The sequence below is a fragment of the Carassius auratus genome, unplaced genomic scaffold (genome assembly GCF_003368295.1).
Source record: "Carassius auratus strain Wakin unplaced genomic scaffold, ASM336829v1 scaf_tig00012499, whole genome shotgun sequence".
Lineage (NCBI taxonomy): Eukaryota > Metazoa > Chordata > Actinopteri > Cypriniformes > Cyprinidae > Carassius > Carassius auratus.
Genome location: NW_020524294.1, coordinates 1 through 27177, shown reverse-complemented (window position 1 = coordinate 27177; position 27177 = coordinate 1). Strand labels below are relative to the sequence as shown.

At 36.4% G+C, this 27177-nt stretch overlaps 2 protein-coding genes and 1 long non-coding RNA gene across 5 annotated transcripts; 1 reads left to right on the top strand and 2 right to left on the bottom strand.

Moving 5' to 3' along the window:
- Nucleotides 1–404: 404 nt before the first annotated feature.
- On the bottom strand, nucleotides 405–11516 carry LOC113073608 (uncharacterized). 3 transcript variants are annotated; one of them, XR_003280510.1, is made up of 3 exons: nucleotides 11390–11516; nucleotides 1366–1401; nucleotides 405–616 (listed from the first exon to the last, which is right to left on the bottom strand). It is a non-coding gene; the product is annotated as an uncharacterized LOC113073608 (long non-coding RNA). The 3 variants fall into 3 exon arrangements; XR_003280512.1 differs by lacking the exon at nucleotides 11390–11516 and adding an exon at nucleotides 4250–4457; XR_003280511.1 differs by lacking the exon at nucleotides 405–616 and having other exon boundaries at nucleotides 1365–1401.
- Nucleotides 11517–17718: 6202 nt separating this feature from the next.
- Nucleotides 17719–20579, top strand: LOC113073607 (XIAP-associated factor 1-like). Its single transcript, XM_026246420.1, has 7 exons — nucleotides 17719–17804; nucleotides 18840–18975; nucleotides 19172–19228; nucleotides 19332–19563; nucleotides 19702–19769; nucleotides 19871–20101; nucleotides 20523–20579. Exons 1-7 carry the CDS (start codon nucleotides 17770–17772, stop codon nucleotides 20559–20561), a joined length of 798 nt encoding a protein of 265 aa, XP_026102205.1. The 5' UTR covers nucleotides 17719–17769; the 3' UTR covers nucleotides 20562–20579.
- A 1496-nt stretch (nucleotides 20580–22075) lies between these two features.
- On the bottom strand, nucleotides 22076–26156 carry LOC113073609 (uncharacterized). Its single transcript, XM_026246421.1, has 3 exons — nucleotides 26004–26156; nucleotides 25852–25903; nucleotides 22076–23338 (listed from the first exon to the last, which is right to left on the bottom strand). The coding sequence occupies exons 1-3, from the start codon at nucleotides 26110–26112 to the stop codon at nucleotides 22840–22842; spliced, it is 660 nt and encodes a 219-aa protein (XP_026102206.1). The 5' UTR covers nucleotides 26113–26156; the 3' UTR covers nucleotides 22076–22839.
- Between the last annotated feature and the right edge of the window lie 1021 nt (nucleotides 26157–27177).

Here is a 27177-nt window from a genome sequence, read left to right as displayed (position 1 = left end):
AAAATTGTAATATAAATAAAACTACAAAATTGTTATTATTATAAACTTTTATACAAAGTACAGTTCAAAAGTTTAGGATTGGTAATGTTTTTTTTAAAGAAGTCTCTTTTATTATTTTAATATATTTTACATTTATTCCTATGTTGACAAAGCTGAATTTTCAGCAGCCATTGCTGCAGTCTTCAGTTTTACATGATCTGACATAAATATAATAATATATTATATAATACATAAATATTTTTGTGGGAACAGTGATACTTTTCTCAGGATCCACTGATGAATGGAAAGAGCAGAATTTGTTTAAAACAGAAATCTTTTGCAACATTATAAATGTCTTTCCCATCACTTTTGATTAATTTAATGCATATCTTTCTATCTGTAATATTATAAAAACAGACCCGCTGAAAACACGCTGAATTGCACAAGTGCAAAAAATTCAAATGCAACACAAAATACTCAAAACTCAGCAGAAACCTGTGGAAAACCATAAAAGAATCCCAGAAAAACTCACCAGATTTTGCGAGGCATCTTAAGCGGTGAGAGGTGCTTCCAAAATACACTGCTCTCTCCCTCTCGGTCTCTCTATTTCTGTTTCTCCCTCTCCGTCCTTCCATTTCTAAAGTATAGTCACATAACACTAAGCTTTATTGCATAAACAAAAGCAACTGCATAAACAGGCACACACACACAGGGCCTGATTATGCTGTTCCTCTAATGTGGCTCTGTCCTTCAGGTGGAGAGCGCTGCCATTCACTTTGTAGTTGCAGATGCGATGGAGGGGTGGAAATCATTAATTAGATTCTGCCCCGCAAAGCAGAGCGTAACATAGACAACCAAGCCGGCCACAATGATCTGTTCTCACACACACTTTTTAACGGTCCTGGCTTTGTAAACTCATTTCCATGGATACCAATATAAATAGTAAGCAGCGACATCAGGGATTGTTATTCACGACTGCAAAACACATACAAAATAGAACAAAATCTGAACATATATAAATGTGAGCATGTCATCGTGCACACACACATACACAAAGGCCACCTGTGCTTCTCCACAGCGGGAGACTTTGATGTCCACCCGTTTGTCTATAAAGAGCACACAATTATTGCCTCCACTTTTCTGCTCGCCTCGCTTTCATCCCCGTCCCTTCTCGACAGACAGGCTGATAGACACTTGAAGGTTGAGAAGGTCATACAGAACAGACACGTGTGAAGATCTCACACCAAAGACTTCCCACAAAGTCCAATTAGAATGGGCACGGAGAGTGAAATGATTGCTGGATCAGTGGTGTATTGATTTAATAATAAGGTGTGGCATTATGACTTTTCATCTCTCACACACACACACACACACACACAGACTCACCGGGCTCTCAGGGTGGCAATGCCGGACTTGTCAATCCTGCAGAGCAGGAGGGAAAAAGAAAGAGAACGAAAAATTAATAGATATAAAAAATTTAAATAAAAGACCAAATCAAAGACAAAAAAAACAAACAACAACAACAAAACAGCTGACATTAGATGCACGCCATTTGACCTGATTGATTGGACCTGATTTTTAAGCTGAAAATCTATATATAGCATATTCCAGACAAATGGGAGTGCTTCAATTATTTATAATGAATAAGCCATAAACTCTGTTAAAAACGTAATACATTGTCAAATATAGCAATTCCATACAAAATAAGTATTTTAAGACCAATTATAACAATAAAAAGTCACAAAATGCTTTTTTTTTATCATTTGGCCTAATTCTGCCATAATTTATTCATCATTAATTTATTTCAAAAATTTGAATCTGAGTGATGCTTATTAGGGGTATCAAGCTCCAAAAACGACAAAAAAGCACTATACAAGTATCAGAGAATTGGTTTGCAAGACTCATTGACTGTATATAAGTCTTCTCAAGTTATATGGAAGATTTGTGCAGGAAACAGACTTAAATTTGTGTCATTATTTGCTAAAACCTTTGGGGAGAAAAGTGCTCTTAGCTCTCATGATGTTCTGGAAAACAGCAGGATGAACATCTCTCAAAAACTGCTTTCGAGTCTCACTGAAGAAAGTCTGTCATATGGGTTTAGAACAAGACGACTGGGAAGTAATGATGTCCGAATTTTAGGTGAACTACAACTACATCTTGAAACATTATAAAGCTGTAATTTACAGGTTAGCAAACATGCACTAAACACAAGCTGTAGTGCTTAGGCAGGACCACTATTGTAATAATCAGCTATTATAATGCCTTGATATTGGAAATAAAATAACTGTAAAAAATAAAATAACAAAACACATTTTAGTACTGTCATTCTTATTCAAATACACTATTTGAGCGTACAAAATATATATTGTGCATGCAGATCTGATGTAATGGTCTGACTACATGATCTTAAAAGGATGAGTCTAGTTGTGTTAAATTTGTTTCTCATTTCTAATTTCTTGAGTTTTTTTCTAATTCTACTGAGGCCTAATTACTGCTATTAGGCCTGATGTGGAAAACAGCATGAGGTTTATCATTTCAGCTAAATGAGTGTTGAGCCAAACAAACACTGGTAATTCACCAGCACCATAGAGAAAGTGTTTATGTTTGTGTCTCACATGCAAAAAAAAAAAAAAAACATTTCACAACTACATCAACATATCCCTGAGGAGTTTCAGAGAACCATTTGCATAGACTGAGGACATTTCTAACATTTTGCTCATTTGAATGTGTGAACATTTACAGCCTAATGATGAAACTGCGATGTTCTATTCCAGTCAGCTGTCAATCATTCACCTTTAACCCACAACACACACAACTGGATACATCAGAATACAAAAGAGGAGATGACTTTTTCATTTTCTCTAGAAAACGGTCCATGTGCCTTAAATTAGCTTCCTTATCTATCAACCCATAGCTGAAGCGACAAAATGTAGATAAATGTGTACATTAATAAACCAAGCCAGCAACCCTCACAGCACAAGGTGAAAAGAAACCAGTTCTGCAAGATTTTTTATTTGATTATCAGTCTTCTCGAAACGTGTTTTTCTACAATGAAGTTCATATTAAGCTCAGTGCAGCCAGTGATGCTGATGCAAGTAAAGGTGTGAGATATGAAAGCTGGTATCGTCATGGTCCCAGTCATGACGCAGTCATCTAATCAGTGTGTATTGTCAGATATGGCAAGCTTTGTTGCTGCCCGTCACTATCAGAACACCATTAAAACCCCAACAATATGCATGCTCATGATGGACTGCAGCTGCATTTACATGTAAAGAACTGATGCTAAAGGTTAGTGTCAATTTCTGTTCATTTAAGATAAACGGAACACTCATTCTCTTTCTTAAATTACATTTGGCCCCATACAATGATCTCCTCTTTCCTTCTTTCCCTCCACCATTTCCATTTGTATTTAATTTACCTCAAAATAATTTATCTGTCTATTATTCAGCTTTAAGTCTATAGATTTTTTCCCTCCGATTCTACCTCGGCAGAGTTCATTTATTGAAGATGTGGTGAATATCTCATACTGCACCTGTTTGAAGTGCTGAAACAGAAAACATACATTTTGGTATGTCAAAATAATATTGCAAATAATAATAACTTGGTTGTCAGGAGAAAAAGTGAAATTTTCTGATATATCATAACTAGAAAAGGTAACAATCGATGATAAATAGTTAGATGCAGCTATGTAAGGAATAGACAGTTTGAGATTTATTTATATATATATATTGTATACTGTATATGTAAATGTATCTGTCTGCTGTTTATTAATTAAACAGTCTTTCTTTGCTAAAAAAGCTCTATTGTGCACACAAAATAAACCTGACAGCACCTGAAATTATTTTCTATTCCTTTTTCATTTTTGGGCTTTGTAAAGAAAGCGTCAGCCTTAAGATCAATACAAGCTGATTTTCACCTTTTTTAAAGACTGCAGACACTTTACAAGATCTATTAAAATAAATTAAAGAATTAAATCTAAAACACGTAATCTTTTACTGGATGGACACTTTTGCCTTGCCTGATGCCATACTCTCCCAAAATATCTTGAAAAATATCTAAATTGAAATCTCTGAAATGTATAATGAAAAAGGAAATATGACAATGTACAATTTGCCATCTTCCTAGAAAGCAAGTAAAATCATACATATCTGAAGGATATTTATGATCTCATTTTATAACTTGAACTCAAATGCACTGAGCTCAAATGTATTTTACTGAAGAACGTTTTTGAGTCTTAGTTTAAGAAGGAAACAAAAAAAAAGTATCCTACCATCCAAAGCCCGCAAATGACACACTTCTTTTCCACTTGTACATGCTGACCATGCCACTTTCTTTCTCTTTCGTTGGCAGTGACGGACAGAAGACTTCTCATCTCTCTCCACTCTTTTAGGTGAGGCCAACAGGGGAAAAAGTAAGGGACAAGAGGGGAGGAAACTAATGCCTCCTCCTACCTGTTTCCCAGCCCTAACCACCCACCCTTCTCCACTTCACCTCCCTCTATACTTTATAAATGTGTCTGTGTGTGGCTTTTTAAGTTACACCAGCTACTCATTATTTCCAGCAAAGTAGTAGCACAGGAAATACAGAGCCATTTATGGAATGACTTTTAGCCAATTGGTCCCAAGGTGATTTTTAGTGGATTTCATGATGCCAAGTTCACACAAGTTTAAACATCTAATATTTAGCCTCCTGCTTGTGTGAAATTGCTTTCTAAATCAAAATTCATTGATTAAATTCACTGTGTTACTTGCCATTTCTTTGTAATTATTTGTTAACCTGGACAACAAAACCAGTTAAGTGTCAATTTTTTTAAATTGAGATTTATAAATCATCCGAACGCTGAATAAATACGTTTTCCATTGATGTATGGTTTGTTAGGATAGGATAATATTTGACCAAGATACAACTATTTGAAAATCTGGAATTTGATGATGCAAAAAAATCTAAATACTGAGAAAATCGCCTTTTAAGTTGTCCAAATGAATTCTTAATGCATATTAGTAATCAAAAATTAAGTTTTGATATAATTACGGTAGGAAATTTCCAAATATCTTCATGGAACATGATCTATACTTAATATCCTAATTATTTTTGGCATAAAAGAAAAATTTGTAATTTTGACCCATACAATGTCCACATTAAAACACAATCAAACACATGACGCATGATGCTAAACTCAAAGCACACCTCTCTATTCATCAGTGTTGTTCATTGAACTAAACACATTTTGTTCAGGTATAGTAGTGATGCATTTTGCAAATGAAAATAGATGTAACAGCTTGAAACCATTCATTTTCATTTCCTCATTCCCTAGACAGCTGGAGAGCTTTTTAAAATAAAGAGAGGCCAAATCATGAGCGCTGTGGGCATGCACTTCTCGCCAGCACCCTTGCATTAACATCCGCTTCAATAATGATTAATGCTGGCCATGGCGGAACATCAATGTATGAGGTAATCAGACAAGTATCACTTGAACTTTCCTCACCGGCTTTGTGATTCATAATGAATGGAAAGGGTGAGGAGTTTCATGGTGGGTCACAGACATTGATTAAAAAAGGTTTTGTTCACTCACGCACACACATACAGGCAGCCGCACTCACACACAAATATGACAGACGTGATCTATCTAAGTGCATCGGACCCCAGCTAACAGCTGTAGCGTCATGGCAGACAGGCTGTCAGCAGTCGACAAATTCAAGGCTGTTCCTGGCGGCATGAAGTCAGAAGCTCATAAAGCGATGACTCAGCGTGGGTTGAAATAGCCTGATGCCCGATCTACTGAATCCTTGACTGTCTCTTGCTATTGACACATTTATGCAACACAGAATTTGAGCATGACAGTAAATGAAATAGTTAAAGAAAAATTACATGAAAAAACAACTTGTTTGATCTTTAAATTCTGTTCAGCCATTTAGATATTAAAATTCTGTATTATTTTGACAAAATTAAACACTAAAACTGATATCAGTTGTTGATTTTTTTTTTTACATTATAATGTAGACAATGAATAATGGATATTCACTTTGAGATTGAGTTTTTAAAGGTAACTTTATGTGAGCGTTAGATGATGCAAAGGTAATATTAATATAGAAATAAATTAAATGAGCATGTATCAACAGAACAAATTAGGCTGAGTGTAGATTTATAGGCTATTCTACCCTCAGTTTATATATAAATCATCTAACGTGGAAAAAATGGGTGAAGAAACTGGTAGTTAATTTCACAAGGCATTGCAAAGAAACAGCACTGAATTAAATGTGAAATTCTGAAGAAGAAAGATACTGCAATATTATTTATTTACTGTGTGTGTGCCCATCCCTATACTGAGCAGTGACCACCCTAGTAGTTTGTCTTTTCTCTCTATAGAGACACAGCAGTATTTCCTCTGATAAAGAAGAGTGAAGGGCATACATGTTGTGAATGAGTGATGAGAGAGAGAGAGAGAGAGAGAGAGAAAGAGAGAGAGAAGGGAGGAAAGAGGAAAAGCAGCCTTAGGCTTAGCACCAGCACTACAACAAACCCAAGGTTAATCATACCTTATAAAAAGAGTGAAAAGTGGGAGGCAGGAAGTAAAAGGTCCCTCTCTTACACATTGATCTGATTTGGAAATCACTTGCTTCCTGAATCTCATTTTCAAGTGTCCTTTGAACTTCCTGTGGCTTCTACATGCGATTGCGATTCAGCACAGTCCAATAAGAGTAAATATGAAATGAAATACAATGATGCTACATTTTACCAGAAGGCAAGGACATAATTAGCCATTTCAAAGGCACTGTTATGCAAATAAATGATTAATGCATGTATTTTAAAAGTCAAACCATCAGTAGCAACCTGAAAAAAATGCACACAATATGATTCACCCAAGTACTATACTACCATTTAAAAGTTTAAATTAAACAAGAATTTTTTTTTCTGTTTTTGAACATCTCTTATACTTACCAAGCTTGCATTTATTTGATCAATACTTTGTAACAATGTAAAGTCTTTACTGCCACAAGTCTTTTTACTTTTGATCAGTTCAATGTGTCCTTGCTGAATAAAATAATTAATTTCTTAAACAGTAGTTTAAATTATGAACATCATAGGTTGTGGAACAACATATTATTAACCAATTAAACCCATAAAATCCCACCCCCAAAACTAGGGGCAATGATTGGTTCACAGTATAGGGATGGTAAGATTCACCAATTAGCAATGGTGTGTCCTTTTAAAAGTTAACGATGCAATGCATCAGTTTAAAAAAGTGTGCATCAGATAAAAGTTAGCCTTTGTATCGCGATGCATTGTTTCTAACATACAGTATTTCCATTGATAAAAACGGTTTATTTATATATAGTTATAAGTAGATGCACTATACTTTAAATTATTGTTGTGTTTGAGTGTTTTATTATGTAGAAAGTTATTATTCAGAAATTTGTGACCAATATTTTATATTTTGATTGATTTCTCCTGTCTTAACTTTTTCTCAAGCGCATTCTCTCCTCACAACTATGTGAATATGACATCACAACACTACTATGGAGATCAAGGTGTTAGAAATCAGAAGCTACTTAAGTAAACTGATGATCTGCTGTCTGTCTGGGGGAAAAAAATGATTAAAGTAAACTATTTAGATGAACCATAGTGACAAGTCGATAATTTAAGAATGTTTAACTATGACTTTTTATCCTAACCAGCCAACCATTCAGAACATTTGGTCAATCACTCGGTTGCTCCGTCAACTCTGAACTCCCGCTCAACTCATTGGTCTAACATTCTGTTTCTCACAACAACAACAACAAAAATCTTAATTTTTCTGTAACTGTGTCAAGTTGTGAAACAGTTTTGCATTGAGTATGAAAACTCCATCACCTGAAGGCTCGTTCACACTAAGGAAGCTTACTATAATGATAACTACTGCACAACAACTGTAAAGTTTTAAGAATCATTGCAATTCTATGAGAATAGGGAAGTCCGCACCACAAATATAACAATTATACATTTAGAAGATAATTTTAACCAAAGCAACTATACAGTGCATGTACATATTTGATCAGTTTTGGACTTTCCTGGGAGACGAACACATAACATTCATTTTTGTAGCTTTGTGCTACTGTTTGAGCTACAGGACAGCACAGGATCTTTTAACCATTATACCAAATGATGCTATTAAATTAAATTAAATTTATGCATTTAGCAGACGCTTTTATCCAAAGCGACTTACGGTGCAATCAGGCTATCAATTTTTACCTATCATGTGTTCCCGGGGAATCGATCCCCCAACCTTGCGGTTGATAACACTTGAGCTACAGGAACACTATAGACTTTCATTCTGGTTTCTGCATTTTGCAGTCACTGGAGTGTGCAGAATATGTTGCAGTTATGTCGAACATTTTAAGTGAGGTGCTTGGCATGATTGTGCCCAACATAATGGACTGAAGACAGTGTTTTGTGGGCTCCAGCAGCCCTGAGCCAAGACTGACTGATGGGTCTGTTTTCCAGCACTGCCGCTAAATGAACGGCATGCTCTCTCATTACATTAGTGGCTAGAGAGGGGGTCTTATCACTCACAGACAGCGCTCACACGATCTGGCTCATTAGATCTACTGGCTGGTCTTCCCCTAATCTGTCTCTGGAATCAAGCCACCAAAACCTGAAATTAGGACAACAGGTTCTGCTTTGCTTTTATTCCATCCCATTATTTTTTCCCTTCACCTCTCCATAAAACCTTTGGGGGTGTTTCTACTTAACACTCTGATCTTCCCCTATGTTGTCCTCTTTTTAACCTCATCCTTGACTTCTCTCTCTCCCAAGGCCGTCACACATTTTGACTTCCTGTGCTTGACTCTGTCTCTGATCCACTCATTAGCGATGAACGCTGCTCTCTCACCCATCTCCGTGGTGTGCGAGAGGATTTCAATTGCCGTGACAAAGAGCTCAGCTACTACACCCACTCACAGCCTGCAACCCGTTTACACCCATCCAACCGGCACATCAAACACATCCACATATGTGTGCGCGTGCACAGAAACAAATGCTGGTTTCTGCAATACTGCAATCTAGCTCTTCATTCACTACGATATCTTTTGAGCTTACAGAAAGAGATGGACAAAACAGCTCTGTGGTTTATAAGCCTCACTCATGTTGTCATTAGACAATGTTACCTGAGAAGAGATGAAACGAGACAAAATTAAATGTAACAAAACGAGAAAGAATAAGAAAGATGAGAAGAAAAAAGACAAAGATGATCCAGAGAAAGAGATTAGACCAGAAAGCAGCAACAAGTTGACAGTGTAAAGATGAGATGCAAAGAGATGCAAGAAAAGAGAACAGAAGATCAGAAAGAAGAGATGAAACAAGAAAGAAGAAACTAGGCAAGAAGAGACAAAGATCAAGAGGTAAGAGATGGGAAAAAAAAGAGAAAAGACAAGAAAATAGGATGAGAGACAAAGTAGCGCTTAGACTAAAAGAAATGAGACAAAATAAGAGGCAAAAGATAAGAGACAGATGAAAACAAAACAAACTAAATGAGATCAAACAATAAGAGGTGAGTAAATAAATGGCATAGGATGATGTGAGCACAAATGAGGTGACACACAAAACAAAAAACTAAATAAAACAAAAACAAGACAAATCAAACAAAATAAAAGGACTAGATGAAAGAAGAGAAGAGATAAAAAGGATGGAAACAAAACAGGATAAAATTTAAAACAAAACGAAGAGATAAGTAAAAATTTAACTACATAAGATCATGTGAACACAAATGAGGCAAAGAACAAAACAAAAAACAAATGATTTGAAAGAAGAGATCAAAAAGAAAGGAAACGAAACAGAAGAATAAAAAAATCAAAAGAAACAACACAAAACAAAAGAAAAACAAAATAAGAAAACAAGGCAAGACAAGAGACCAGATTAGATAGAAAACAAAACTAAACAAAAGATGTGGAAACCAAGCAACATATGAGAAGAGATGAGACAAGACACTGTGAAAATAGACTGGATTAGAAGAGAAGAGATAAGAAAAAATAAAACAGGTAAGAAAAGAAAAGGAGGAAACATGTTGAGAACAGAAAGAGACCAGAAAAGGTGAGACAAAAAGAGATAAAACAGGAAACAAATGATACGAGATGAGAACGAGACATTAGAAGAGAAGAGAAGAGAAGAGAAGAGAAGAGAAGAGAAGAGAAGAGAAGAGAAGAGAAGAGAAGAGAAGAGAAGAGAAGAAATCATATGAGAAGTAGAATTATCACCCTTCACTCTTGCCACAGTGACTCATTCTCCATTTAAGCTTCTACTCATCACTCATTCCCTTAAGCGAATCAAGAGAGGGCAGGTAGAGAACAGAGGTATGGAGGGGGAGGAAGCTGAGAAAATGAGCTGAAGCAAGTACACTGCAAACTAATGAGAGACTGCAGGGGGGAAGACAGAGAAAGGGACTTCAGAGAAAGTGAGAAAATGAGCGATGGAGAAATGATTGGATGAGTGTCCCAATAATGGAAGGAAAAAGGACAGAAAGAACAACAGAGAGAGCAGATGAGGATGATTTGCATGGTAGAACCCACATAAGACATAATTATGGCATTAAGGTTAACTGTGCATCGTGATACTCTTGCACTGGAGAGGACAGTAACATATGGTCCATTTACCACTCTATGTGTATACCAGTAATCAAACAAAAATGACTCTCAGCAGCAGCCCAAGCTACAGGTTTGCATTAATAGCTGCAGTTGTTCAGCAGAATGTTCTGTCATGTCAAACCCAATATCATATTTCGTTTCCTGCTACAACCACAAGGAAATGTTACTGTGTATATATTTAAACTGTGTATAAATTATGCTAACACTGTTTTACATCTTTGATGGTGACAGTCCTTTCATTTTATCAATATACAAGGCTCTTTATTATTTATGATCACTCTTTGTTTACTAAATCCTACACAACCCATGCAGAATGACTTGTGCATCGTCCACATACTTTATTTATTTTTCAAAAAAATTAAGCCATAGTGCTAAAAAAGTCCCTTTGGCTCGCACAAACAATGCCATACACTAAGGGAATGAGTCACTAAAGCAACACACACACACATACAGACAAGCCGAAAATAAGCTATTCATTTAGATAGCTGACTATGTTTTAATATCACATGGTTGTGGGTTAGGACTTTTTGCGAGAAATTGTGTCAGTTTAAAACTCTAAATTAGTTAAGGAAACCTGATGCAACTCATGGGCATGACGCATGGCTCCCAAAAAACAGCTAGTAAGAAAACGGATTCAAAAATACAAACACACCCTAAGATGTACAGCAACAGTTTAGTCAGGTCCCATTGAAACCCACACGCTGCTGTCCATTAGTATGACAGACATCACCAGGAAATACGCTTTACTCTCTTGTGCACCATGCACTTAAATATCTATTAAAACATTACCTTACCTTGAATCTGCCATCAGTGGCTCGTTGGACTGAGTAAACACAGCAGTGCTGCATGAAATGACTGGTTCAACACGAGTGAGGAGAGAGAATCGCTCAGAGAATTAGAGGGAGATAGAGAGAGAGAGAGAGAGAGAGAGAGAGAGAGAGAACAACTGAGAGAACTGTGGAGGGAGGGAAAAGGATAAGAGAATGTGAGCGAATCGTGAGGAGAGAGAGCACGAGAGAGAGAGAGCGTATGTGTGTAAGAATGCAGGTAGTAGTTGTAGTAGTTGCTATGGCATTGAATACGTGATGGGCTTGTGAGGGGATGCGGATCATATCTTAGTAAAATTTAATAGAGCCTCAAAAGCCATACTTACAGAAGATTTATGGCACAGACACACTCATATGAGGCTCGAATAGCATAAAGCATTAATAACTCATGCAAAATGCAACTGTTAAATGTTCTATTTTTTAAATGCATGCATAATTCAACAGAATTATGACATCTTCAACAGATTTAAGGCTATAGTGTCAAAGGTGACTCCGAGGCTGCTTCACTCTGTGTTATTTAGAGATCACCAACATTAAAATGTAGTGAATACTGATAATAATGTATCATGTTACATGGCTGATATTAAAATTCTTAACTAGTTGCTTATTAACAGGTGTATTATTATATTTGCTGTTTATTAGTACTTGTATAAAGCACATATGACCATATTTTACATCCCTGACGGGGAAGTCGTGGCCTAATGGTTAGAGAGTCGGATTCGCAATCCCTGCAGGAATTGTTGGTGGGGGGAGTGCATGTACAGTGCTCTCTCCACCCTCAATACCATGACTTAGGTGCCCTTGAGCAAGGCATCGAACCCCCAACTGTTCCCCGGGCGCTGCAGCATAAATGGCTGCCCACTGCTCCGGGTGTGTGTTCACTGCTCTGTGTGTATGCACTTCGGATGGGTTAAATGCAAAGCACGAATTCTGTAGTATGTGTCACCATGCTTGGCTGAATGTCACGTCACATTCACTTTAATCCCACCCGATAACTTAACAGCTACCTAACTAACTATTAATAAGCAGCAAATTAGGAGTTTATTGAGACAAAATTGTAGTTAATGGTTTGTAAATAACATTTAATAGAGTTACAAAATCAGTGTTTTTAAAGAATTATCTTTAAATGAATATGCACAATTAAATATTCAATATCGACTAGCACGTAAGCTATACAATAACAACACATATCAATAAATTAAAATACAAATATCTACTATCAGCAAATAGCCAATAGTTCTATTATATCGTTTAAGTGCTAATGAAATGCAGCATTATAGCATCATACCAGCCTTTCATGACAAAATTTACTACGCATTTATAATTTATTATAAAATCATGAATAAAAATATAAAAACATTTTTTTATAACTGTTTTTTGCTATTGAAATTTCTGTGTAAATTTATTGTTTCTCAACTTTTCACAATGCACACTGTTTCAAAGCTATACTTAAAGAAAATAATGATGTTACTGTTAAATTAAATTTATTACATTTATTTAGTATATTAGAGCTGTTAGATAATATGCAATGAAGCAAGCGATCAAGCAGTTTGGATATTGTATATATGCAAGTATTATACATTTATATATAAAAAAATGTTTTGCCAATCTGCAGCATTAAAATCCTGTAAATGCGTTTTCAGATGCAACTTCTGTTTTCGCAGTGTAAAGACGGCAGTAAATTCACAACACTAAAACAAACAGTCCAGAGCTCAAGTAAGCTTTGCAACACAATGAAAACATGAATCTGCTCAAAGAGGAAGTTTCCACTCCACAGTTGTTTTTTCACATGCACACACATGTGCCTCACTGGCCATTAGAGCAGCATGTGTTCAGTGTGGTCGACCACCACTGGGATCCAATCAGATCAATGTCCACTCACATATACTCTCACTCGCACGTACTGGAGGAACATCAATAATCTGGATTCACATGAAGGGGTACATGACATATCTGATGAGTTTTGTGGAAACATCACAACCTGGGCAAGAACACTGTATCCTCTGTGCTCAGCAACAACCTCAAGTAGTGGCTAATGCCGTTTCCACTAAAATATCTGTTGAACATTGCCTAGTTCTTTCATTTATCTGTTTGTTTAGAGCTGTTGTCTCCATCTCCTTCAATCTCTTGGCAGTTTAGTGTTTGAGAACCATTGCGCCTTCTAATTGGTGCACTTTCTGGGGTTGCCTTGGTAACCCTCTTTGCAAATGTTCTTTGGTGTTATGCCAGTTTGGTTGGATGAACATATGTATATATATATATATATATATATATATATATAGCATTAATCCGAAAACAACCACATTTTCAAACAAGGTTTTACATTTTATCAACCCGTTCTAATCCCTGCAATCATATGACTAGATTTGACAGAAATTGAAAATGAGCATATTGCAACACCTGACAGCCAGCTAGAGGTGTAACTTCTCTCTTGTAGTTTGATTTACATGTATATGGCAAAAAAAACAGGATGAGATGGTCTGGAGTCATATTAACACCAATTTAAAGGTCATTTTTAAAAAATGTTCTGTTCATACAATTAATATAATCTTCAATAAATAAGCTACAGTTAGTCCAAAATGCAGCAGCTAGAGTCCTTACCAGGTCAAGAAAATATGATCATATTACCCTAATTTTAAAGTCTCTGCACGGGCTACCTATTAAGTTCTGCATCAGTTACAAAATATTACTACTTGCTTATAACATAAGTCCCTTCACTGTTTAGCTCCTGCGTACCTAACAAGTCTTCTAAGATGCTACAATCCATCCCGCTCCCTAAGGTCACAAAACTCTGGACTCTTGGTATTACGTACTAGAATAGCAAAGTCCACTAAAGGAGCTAGAGCTTTTACATATTTGGCTCCCAAACTCTGTAATAGCCTTCCTGATAACGTTCAACGTTCTCTGTCCCGAGGCAACTAGGAATTACACAAATTTTAGTCTGGATCCAACCCTTGCGAAAGTTCTGAGGTGAGCGAATACCTGAGAAGAGATGATGCCAACCCTCCAGGAGATCTCAGATGATGCTAACCCTGGAACAACATATAATACTTACAAATTTTGCTTGATCGCAACGTTTAATCGCATCGCAACATATAATCATTGCAGTAATCTTCACTGTCTGTTTGATTATGTGTAATTTGTATAATTATGTGCATGATTCTTTCTGTAAATTTCTGCCATAGTGAAAAGGGCTAGACAAATAAACGTGAATTGCATCAATTAAATTTCTATAATAAAGTGTTCTAAATATTTTTAAAGAAAGATGAAAATGTATCTTTTTTACTTTAGTTTTTAAGTTTCAAATGTTTTTTATTACGTATTGCTTTTATTATTACATTTAATAATTAATACGTTAATTTCCATCTTGTGTTATGCATTTTATTTGAATATAAGTATTTTTACTATAATTTTAAAGTGGGTTTCATGTAAAATTATGCTAATTAAATTTACATTTATTCATTTAGCAGACACTTTTATTCAAAACGACTTACAATTGGGGAACACATCAAGTGACTGATCTTAAAGAGACAAATAGACACAGGAAGTGCTCATAATACCAAGTTTCAATCATTGTTTAAATAAGTACATGTTAGACAGAAAGATTAAAGAAAAGAGGAAAAAAATATTATTTAATAATACATTTAAAATTATATACATTATTGTATAAAAAATATATAATAAATTAAATTATTATTATATAAAATGATACACATTTTAAACTTTATTTTTTATCACTTTGATCTTTAACTTTGAATTTATTTTATAATCCCCCAGTTTCACAGACCAGGCTTAAACCTAGTCCCAGACTAAAATGTAAATGTCTAAGCTGTGTCAACTGCAAGAAACTTGCACTGACTGATCCTAAAATATATCAGTGCGTTTTTTATTGGCTCAAGATGCACACCAGTAATGTGTTTTCTAGGGCACGTTTATGAAAAAGGATTTACAGTAAATGTCCCAATTGAACTATAGCCTTATCCTGGTTTAGTCTAAACCATGTCTGTGAAACCAAGCCAATAAAGTGTTAATCAAATAAAATGTATTTTTATTAAAATAGGATACATGAAAGGTGATTGCCATAAAAAAGTATAAGAAGCATAATATGCATCCTCCTAATAACTATCTCAAAATAACACTGAAAACAATCCCAAGGTCATTTTATGAAATTGCTGTTACATTGTTTTGCAGTGCAATAAAACAATATTTAGTTTAGAAACACAGCTAAGTCCTCTCCAATGTGCTCATACAAGCAATTTGATCTACTATGAAACTCTAAAGAGATCAGAAACTAATAATATAATCACCAAGGGGGGTGAAGGAGGAGGTGGTGAGATATTAAAGGGATTGTTCACACAAAAAGAAAATTTCTTTCATTACCCACCCTCACGTCGTTCCTAACCCGTAAGACTTTCCAATCATCTTCGGAACACAATTTAAGATGTTTTTGTTGAAATCTTGTTTCAAGACCCTCCCATAGACAACAAGGGGCCTTACAAGATCAAGACACAGAAAAGTACCAAGATGATCGACAAAGTAGTCCATGTGACATCAGTGGTTTAACTGTAATGTTACGATGCTACAATATTTTTTTTGCTTAAAGAAAACAAAAATAACCATTTTATTCCACATTTTCACCTGTACTGTGTCTCTTGTGGATGTGCGTTCATGGCAGTAACATGACGCAAGTGTGTGGTGGCGCCAGTGCTGACCTAGACCCTGAGGGTGAGTTAGGGTGTACTCACACTGCCAGTTTGAACCGTGCCCGAGTGCGTTTGACCACCAAAGCGCTGTTCGTTTGACTAGTGTGAGTGCTCCGAATCATGCCCGGGCGCGGCTCGATTGGCCGGCCCTGGCCCGCTTGGAAGAGGTGGGCCAGGGCACAGTTCAGTTGGACTCGGGCGCGGTTCGCATGAAGTGTGAGTGCTAACCGTGCCGGGGCATGGAAAAGGACGCTTTGCATCACGGTTTAGCGACGCTCCAAAACCAACATGGCAGGGAAAGGGTCGCTTTGGTCTACGGCAGAGGTGCAAAACGCATAAAAAAACTAAAAACTGCAAAGTCCTTGCTGCACTTCAGCTGGTATTACGTAAATGTTCGCGTCACTAAGGCGACACATCTGTTTAACAACAGGCTGTCGACCAAACAACACAAAATTATCCACAAAGAGAACAGAGCGATGCACTCCATTGTGTTCATAGAGCGCAGCTCTTCCTGTTTATCCCGAAACCGTCGCACCATAATGACGTAAGCGTGCTCCGGCACGAATGCTGAAACCCTATATGTGAGTGCAGGCCAGAGGGGGAGTGGGGAGGGGGGACAATCGTACTCGGGCCCGGTTCATGGCAACCGTGCCTAGTGTGAGTACACCCTACTTAGTGACAGAATTTTCATTTTTTGGGTGAACTATCCCTTTAAGGATGGAAGACTAGAACTCCTCACTCTTTGACTGTTGAATTGATGCGAACGTCCCTGTTATTTGCTTTGCTCTTTGTTGGCTGGTCGAAATGGTGGAATGAGGAACTGTGAACTTTAATATTATATAACAAGAGTCTCCCACACACAGAAATGTACAGTCCAGGCCTGCAGCTTACAATCTTACGCAATAATAACTTGTTTGTTTATGTAAAACAACATCAGGCCTGATTACCCTATATTGTGTATTTGGCTGCAGCAGCTCTAATGCTGATCACAATTCTGATCAGAGAATGCAGGTGACAAATTACCCACTCAGGAATTAGAGAATGAACCAGTCTGGGTAAACTTCCCTGTCCACAGCCATCTGTAGCAAGAGAGAAGATGCAAAACTCAATACCGTAATTACTGTGATTCCCCTGGCGTGACACTGCTGTCTGATTCTGTGCTGTTTCTGCTGACAAACATCCATTAGCTGCTGATGTCTCTGAGGTCTTGTCAGAAAAGCCTTGTTCAATTATTTAGAGAAATATTTTCCAAAACTAACAGCTCAATAAAATCTTGTATATTCACACACACCCACATGTAGGGCTATAGCAACTAAGCAACATCACAGGATTGTGTTACTATCACTGATCTAAATCTAATATAGATTTCATGAGGTCATGAACTAGATTGTTCTCTTTTATCAGTGGCTAGTCTAATAGGAGTTATGGTAATCATATTATATGAGATATGCTGCACCATTAAAGATGTCAACTATGGTGCTGACTGTTTCATCACACCAAAAGGCAATGTTGTAGGCTACAGATTGAAAACAACACAGGTTTAGCAAAGAGAGACACTTCTTTACGACACCTTAAGTTTCTGTTTCACTTTCTATTTAGGAGCCATCAGCCCCAACACAGTAACCCAGTCATCTCACTCTAACTATGGACGAAGTAGAACTGGTTTTATGTACTCACTGGTGAGTGTTTTATAATGTAGCCTACTGTTATTATAGCGCACAGAGTTACTGTATTGTATTATAAAATGTTTCGTCGAGTGTAAGATCATTTACATAGAATATTCTGCAGCAACAACAAAATCTCGAAAACAAAAACATATTCTACTTAATCAACAATAATACCTTTGTTATCGATAATCTCATTTAAACAAAGTGAGACTATGGGACCAGCTGTGTGTAACATGGCGACAGATTTGAATCACTGATATTGAGCTGGATAGATTAGTGAAATATTTTAACGCTAGCTATTAGGCTACCTTGTAAGTGATGAGAGTGATGTAAACACTCTCGGGCTGAAGCCTGTTGCTAGCTACAACACATTCAGGTTATAGAAATAGTACAAACAACATTTCTAGCATCATTTACTACTCACGTGCATGTCCTTCCAAACCTGCATGTGTTACTTTATTTCTTCGGGGAACACAGCAAGTACATCTTACAAGGATAGCCTGGCCACTTTATAGTGAATGGGGACTGAATTCTGTACGTGAAATACCGCAATCGCGCCATACACAAGTGTCATACGTGTCTCCTCAAGCGATATTATAGATTTATGCGAAAACAGGCCGATGTAACTTTTAACCTGTGACTGGGTCATTGAGAACCTTTTTGTGAACTAATCAACCGACTCATTAATTAAAAGATTAATTTACTAATTAGACTTAGACTATTAGCTGCTTCTATTATGAACTCCCAAAGGCCCAGGAAGAAAAACTGCTTATTATTTTAGTATTATTATTTTATTTTTATTTTTTTACATCCCCAGTCCCTCTTTACATTCATTATATGGAAATAAAAGTGACCAGGATATAGATATTTTCCAAAAAATATTTTTTGTTCCACAGAAAAAAACAAAATCATAAAGGATTGGAACAGCATGCTTGTGTGTAAATAATGGCAGAATTCACATTTTTGTGTGAACTGTTCCTTGAAGTGCCATAACACCTTTTCCATTCTCCAGTCTCTGTAAAGAGTCTCTCCAATGTTTTCATGCAGCAAAAAAGAGGTGGCAAAGGCAAACTATGACCTGCACGAACCACACTGTAAGAGGTTTCTGTGTATATGCCCTGACTGCGATGAAACCGTGCCTCGAGATCTACTGGAGCAGCATAAAACCGAACAGCACACAGAGGTCAGGACCACACCACTCAACACTGGTTAACACTTTGCTGCTTTTTACAGGCCCTTGGCCCTTTATGTCACAACAGATTATTTGGGATTAATTTTCCAACTACACGTTTTCCACTTGACATGATTATTACTCATCGCTGTAATCTCCTCCTCTGAGAAACCATGTCAGTGGTCTCGTTTTTCATTATGTCTCACAGGTAAAATGTAAGATGTGCAATAAAAAGATAGAACAAAGGCATCTGTTGGATCATGAGGTGAATATTCAGTCCCACACTGTGAAAATGTTATGTCTGAGGCTGCACTCTCTTAGAGTGTTTTCACACTTATTCCTTTGTTGTTTCTGTTGTTCACTTACAGAAAGATGAGTGCTCTGAGAGGCCTCAGATCTGTGAGTTTTGTCAGCTTGAGCTTCCTCTGAGCAATCTAAAAGAGCACGAAGTGTCCTGTGGGAGTCGCACAGAGCGCTGCTCTGACTGTGGCCGGTACATTAAACTAATGGACCAAATTGATCATGCTCAGATCTGCTCTACTAACACCCCCACAACATCAAAGGACCTTGTCCCTGAGGATGATACTTCTGACACAGATGGTTAGTCAATGACATGATCAGACTGAAATATTATAGATATGTTATAGGTCTTAGTATTGCCAGGTTCTGCATATTTTAAGGTATCCAGACAAATTGTGAATGTAAAATGCTGGCATTTGTCATATCTCTTATCTTCAGAGCAGACTATGTTGCAGTGTCAAAACTGTCTGAAGTACATTCCCTCAGACAAGCTGAAAGAACACAAGGTAAAAATGTGTCAATAAAAATAATATGTAGTTTTAACGTGATTATGAAAATGTATTTTTAACACCTCAAATATGTTAAATCTTTAGTTATTTTTTTCTAGATGCTTTGCACACAGTCCTTACGGTTTATAGACGTCAAGGATGATGACTCAGAGGAAGAGGATGAAAACCACAGTCCTGGAAATGACAGCACTCCAGACGCTGCAGATTTCTCCTTCTCATCATTGCAAAAGGTGAAGAGAGACAGAAACATTGGCATGGGCCTGGATAAGATAAGCACCTGTCCGCTCTGTCACCTGGCTCTTCCTGTAAAGACGCTGGAATGGCATGAGGTACAACACACTGTTCTGTACATAGTGTTGTTTTAAACTTGTGCAGCCTCATGTTGAACCTGAACAGTCATTTTGTTTTTGATTTAATAAATATCATTAACTTGGTTAATTATACCAATATAAGTGTACTATTGTTCAAAAATTAAAAAGACAGTAAAATAGTACATTTAAATCAGTAATTAAGAATAAATGTTTTCTGTATTATCATATTCAAATTTTGATCAATTTGATATTAATGCTGAAAAAAGTTTAAAATAACAATTTATTTGAAATAGGAACTTTTTGTAATAATAAAAAGTACTGCTCACAAAAAAAAAAATTAAAGAAAACCAAACCTTTCATCAGTACTGTAATTGATGTAGTATATAATATATACTGTTAATTATGTGTTTATAAATTTATTTATATTTTATTTTTAAAGAAAAAATGTGAATTACACAGACATCTGAGCATGGCATGATAGATGGTGAAATCAAAGCAAAATATGTAAGTATACAAATAATATATTATAATGTATCACCAATATAACTTTGCAGTGCAACTGATGAATTATAATGTGTGTGTGAATTACCTTTACAGGGTTGCTGGAAACTGGAAACCCGCCAATCATTGCAAATAAAAATATTAAATATATATTTTAATAAATAAAAAATAAATATTACAATTGTAACAATTTTGTGTTTTATTTTATTTAAATTACTGAAACGAACTAAAAAACATGTTTACAGTGCTTCTTATAATCACTGTATTATTTTAATTAGAAAATAATGTCTCTTTAGAATCTTCATAATAGGCCAGGAGAATGAAAAAAAAAGTCAAATGTTTTTGACATCTTGAGTAAGGGTAGTTTATGTACATACTTTATTGTTTAATTATTGACTATTTACCCATTTTATGAGGCAATTATTTGTCTCTTTCATAAATCTTGTTTAAATCTTACTGCATGTTAAATCCGCAGATAAAACTCAGACCACCGCAAAGAAAATTAAGTAAAGCTAACACAAACTATTTGTATAAGGTGCATGAAATTATTTGATATATTTTAGTTTTTAAACTATTTCTCTCTATGCCAACATCTTCATATTTTTGTTCGAAATACCCTGAGGGTTCCGCAGACCATCTAACAGATGAAGAGGATTGTGAAAATAAGGAGAAAAATGGCCATTTATTGGGGGAGACCACAAGATGGCATAGTTTCAGTCAGGATTGCCTATCCTTAACATCTTAATATTCCTTTCTTTTAATAAATCTTACTTAGCTGATATGTTTTACAACATTTCAAAATGTCTTTCATTGCTCTGCTTGTTTATTTGTAATTGAGTAGAATTTTACTACAATTTATTGTTCAAAACAAAAGTGCAAGAGAGACATCTAGTGGATATTTTTCTATTCCTCTAGACAGAGATGACTGTTGAGAGTGCAAATTCAAGAATAAACGTTTAGTCACAATGTCATAAGCCCCTGGAGCTCTTTTTTTTCATCTGTTGACAAACTGTATAATATAATACAAATTATATAAAGTAGATTATATAAATCTTTGTCTCTACATAAATGTTCATAGGTTGCCACTTTGAGTTTAACATGTTAGATAAAAATTTGTGATGGTCTGTTTAACCATCATATTATTGTGGCATTAACTAGCCAATGTTGTATAACAGTTTGAACGTTCTGTATTTCCTGATAATGATTGCTGTGCTACTGAACAGACAAAAAATTACATATGGTAGCCATAACCTTTATCCTTGTTTTCTTTAACTTAAAAGATTAGTTCACTTAAATGATTAGTTCACAGGAAATTAATTGATAGGAGTCCACTATTTGGACTCTCATTCTGACGGCACCCATTCACTGCAGAGGATCCACTGGTGAGCAAGTAACATAATGCTAAATTTCTCAAGGTCAGTTCCAATGAAGAAACAAATTAATCTACAACTTGGATAGTCTGAGGTTGAGAAAATCATCAACAAATTATAATTTCCGGGTAAATTATTCCTTTAATCTGAACGAAGAAAAGCAGCAAGTAAAAATTTGTATCATTTTAGTTAATACTTAAATGTATATTTTTTATTTCCTTCCTTTACATTGGGGTTTAAAGCAGGAGACTTTTTTTCACAGGTCCATAGGAGCTACAGCTAAGATAATGTGCCTTCAATCAGAATTTAAAATCACATCTGGAGAAAAAAAGTCTTTGGAAATTCAAGTTAAGAGAAACAACTTAAAACAGATAATGCACCTGGCTAAAAGAACATAAACATATACAGCAGGCCAGAAACCGATTTAAAAGTAAAACATAGAGAACCATCAGAATAACACAGCTAAATAAAGAAAAATCTAATAATATAACATAAATTAAAAGCAGCCAATTTAATGGTCACTTTGCAATATATTAAAAAGCACCACAAATATAATTAATTATATTAAATTACCAGTCAATTATTTTGCTCGTTTAAATTACCTGTAAAACAGCACATAATTGGTCCAACAGTTTATAAGACCCAGTCATCGGTACATACAAGGAACTCTACAAGGAACCCATTTTAGATTCTAATGCTTCTTATTTTGGTTATTATGTTATAAATATGGAAAACGTTTAGTCCTGTCAGCTCTATAAATCTTAAAACATTTTCAGAGATTGCCATAAACTCTAGTGTCACTATATCCTCAAGCTTATTGTATTTTCTTTGCTATCCGTATTCACCGTTTCTGTAACTTGCTTCCAAATGTAGCTGCTGATAAAGCTATGGATGTCCGTTGACCTTGTCCTGCAGGAGAGTCAAGGCGTTGGAGGAGAAATCACGCAGGACGTGGAGTGTTTCACGCTGCAGCTGTAAGGTGTCACGTGAAAACTGCTGCTGGGTGTGAACCAATCTCTGCACCGACTCTGCAAGTGACTCCAGTGAGCGAGACAGCGACCCTATCAGCAGTGTGGTGGCCTGCTGTTCCTGCAGGCTGAGCGAGGCACTCTGGGATAAATGTTCCTGCAGACTGCGAGGCTCCACAGGAGCAGGTTGGGGAGGGAGCCGAGCAGGAGCGGAACGTGATGATGAGGCGGCCACTGCAGAAGGTGCAACAAATGTTGGGATACTGGAAGATGAGGGGCCGTTAAATGTTGTGTTGTGATTAGGTTTTTCTCGAACATGGCTCTTCTCAGCAATAGGATGACTGAGGAATCCAGTAATACCAATAGGATTCTGGTTTGGTTTGCTTCTCTGTTCAATAAACTGCATGTTACTGACTGGAAGGATAAGAAACATGTTAATTTTAGACATTAATGTCATATTTTGAAAGAGATTAATTAAGATTGGTTTATTTTATTAAATGGATATATAAAACATTATGGTCAATTAAAGGGATCATCGAATGCCCATTTTCCCCAAGTTGGATATGATTCTTTAGGGTCTTAATGAAAAGTCTGTAACATAAGACTGTTTAAAATTTCTCAATGGTAGTGTAAAAAACACCCTTTTTAGCGTCAAAAACAGCTCTTTTCAGAGCAAGCCATTTTGTAGCATTTCCCTTTAAATGTTAATGAGCTCTGCTGACCCCGCCCCTCTCTACCGAGCACCTCACTGAGGGAGTGTTATGGGGCGTTCACAGCAGATGCAACTTATGTGAATAAATCATGGTATTTGCGCATAGTTGGATGCTTTGAACATTTTGAGTTTATTCGGCTTCATTTGTGCATGGAATTCGCTTTATTCGCGCGTGAAATTCACTTCACAACAGACACAGATTTGCATCATGAGAGAGGCTTCTGTTGCGTTCAGTTGCGTTCATGCAGCATTGTGATTTCAACCAACATTTATTCTGATAATTTTCTAAATATTAAAGTTATCGTGTCATTAAATGTAGTTTTAAAAGTATTTCAGGTGAGAATGTAGTTGTTTTAAACTCAAATATGCGGTTTATTTATAAAGACTGCGCCTATTTAAAAATGTATTTTGACGATTTTGGAGACCATGAGATCAGCGGGAGCTCAGTTTCTCAGGAGTCTAAAACGCTCTTCAGGAGTCTACGAGTGACGCCACGGACAATATGTCCATGTTTTTATTAGTGGTGGGCATAGATTAATTCTTTTTAATCTAGATTAATCTCACTATGATCTTGAAATTAATCTATATTAATCTATATTAAAATGGCTCATTCGAATTCTGCCGAAGGTATTCAGAATATGTGTTACCCAAATAAAATGACAAACAATAAGTCTTTGAGAAGGGGTTTATCAAAGCTAGGTGGTGCATTAGAAAAGGGGCTCATCTCCCGTTTCCAAAATGCATCATAAAGTGCTTGAAAAATCTGTAAACTAATTCCACATTGCACAAGGTGCAAACAACCTTACGCCTGTTTCACACCAATGTGTTTAAGTCTTTTTCAAGTTTGTAGGTGTCAAGGTACAGAAACCAAATAATTAAATGTAAAATAGCACTGGATAGTCTTCAATGTAAAAATGAAATATACAATCAAACCTACATTTATTCAGACACCTTCAACATTTCTCACATTATTACAGTTTCGCTGTATATATCAAAAATTATACCTGGTGTTGAATAAATTTTTGGTTTGACTGTTAAAACTACAAAGTAATGCAGTCAGAGCAGTGAGTGATTTTCTTTCTTTCATTTTCTTGGATTAACATTACAGCAGCCAGTAGCTAAATTAGTGCGGTCACTTTAAGAGGCGATGAACGCATCCAATATAATACAATGCCATTTTTTTCCTCAACTGTTTACTTCCACTTAAGAAATAACTGATGGTTTTTTCGAGCATTAATTTCCAGGTGGATATTTTGACATATTTTGTCGGCACAAGAGCAAAAATAAGCAAATTCGATGTTCAAGTGTTTTGAGACACCTTTCCTTCTCAGAAGAGAGCTCGGTTCAGTGTCGCTGTCCGTGATACGTGGCACTCTCTCTCTCCCGCACCGAACACAGTGCGCACCGCGAGTAACCAGCTACTCTGTTCAGCTTTTCCGCATCTTGTGTTTGGATGCTTTAATGTTTAAATCGACAAGCGGTAAGGCGTAAAAACATGTGAAAAGATAAGCTTTCGTGACGATGCGCAGCAGTGGCCCGTCAACTGTCTGAGCATCTTTTTAGGCTGGCCTCAGCCAGTCGGTGTATAAAATATCAAGGTGAAAGTCCAAGCTCCCAACCCACTTTGAGAATAGATTAACGGCTATATTTTTTTTATCACCGATAAGAGTCTCGCGTTAACGCAGCACGTTAATGCCGATAACAGCCCACCACTAGTTTTTATATGGTCTATGGTGATCACATGGAGCAGCTGTTACTACACAAAGCCGTTGTTACTGACAAGCTGCACAAATCCACCTTCATTATAGCATTTATTTGTGCAGCTTGTCAGTTAACAACGGCTCTGTGTAATAACAGCTGCTCCATGTGAAATCACACACCTGATGGAATTATATCGTTGATTAGAGAACTGGGTCTACTGACGAGATGCGCATTAATGATTTGCCGATCTTTATCATGCACCCCTAATATAATGCAAATCTTTTATGCCTAACACAAAATAAAGATTATAGTATCACCTCCCTGACATTTTTTTACTTTGACACAAAAATACATTTTATTCAGAATTAATCAAAAACATGCTCATCATAAAAGGTATTCACATCTAATGTATAAAGTAATTTATTTTTTACAAGTTGACGGAGATACAAAAGCATGCCATTGACAATTAAAAGAATCAAAATGTGTGGCAAGTCTCTCTGCATTATTTCTTACCTTTCCTTTTCTGATGTGTCAGTCTGGACATCTATTAGAGGCACTGATGATGAATCTATCAATTCAATAAAGTAACAATGTATTATATTTTGTCCTTTCGAACTCTCAGTAATAAATCACCTAACTAATTTAAATAAAATAAAAATGGAACTCACCACTGAACATCATGTGTGCAGGAAGCTCGGTATCACTTTTGCCTGGGATACTAGTGTGGAAGAGAGGAGGCATTGGCAAACCAAATGAATGAGGCCTGCCATTTGTCATGTGTGAGAAGCTTTGTGGTATCTCAGAGAGACATGGAATGTCCTCGTCTTATCATCATCATTGGTCATCATTTGCCAAACTGCTCACATTTACGTTAGGGTTAGACATCTGAAGGATCTGGTGCACCATAGTTTCTATAGGCGACAGCTCTTGTGCGATCTGGGCGGCTGTGGCTCCCGATGCCCTCATGGCGGCCACCCTCCGCTTGGTGTCGCATTTGAGGTCTGCCCATTTCTTAATGACTTCAATAATTTCTCGATGACACTCACTGACCTCATTGATAAGTGCGGTCACATCCGCCCATGTGCGGGTTTTTCAGATCCTTCGAAATGCCCCGGTTGAACTTTCCTATTAAAATCGTGAGTTCATTAAATTATTTTCCCTCACATATGCAAAGCATAATTGACATGCCCTTCAGATCCTTCTGAATTTTGTGATATGAAAATAAGAAGTGTTTGACTTACAACTAGAATATGGCGCCTTTTCTGTACCTCACTGAGCAGCAGTTCAACCTCCTGAAATGTGAAACGTGACTTTCTTTTCTTGAAGCGCATCAAAGCACCTCCCGGCCCTCTGTAAGGGTAAGCATGAACTCCGACATCCTTCTTCCTCTTCTCTTCAAAACTAATCAACCCAATCAAACAGGGCTTCTAGACTCATCCATCAGATGGCTTGATGAGTAAATGGCTGAAATAATAAAAGATATTAATTTAACATCAAAAGTAAAATTCATCAGAGGCTTTCAACATCATTTAACTAATCCATTCTCTTCAACCTTCAAGCAAAGAAGAAAATGGGTGTGACACACTAATTAAATACAACTAACCTTTCTCACTTCCTCAAAAACTGACAAAACATCTTAATATTTAGCTTCTTAACGCAGAGTTAAAATATTAATTTTATTTATATTTTATATATATTTTCTTTTTAATTTTACTATATATATTATTATGTGTGTGTGGGTGTGTGTGTGTGTGTGTGTGCTAATTGTGTTGTACAATAAACTTACTTGTCCCTCTGATTTATTATGGTCATGTGATGAATGTTGCTTGTGTTCTGCACTTT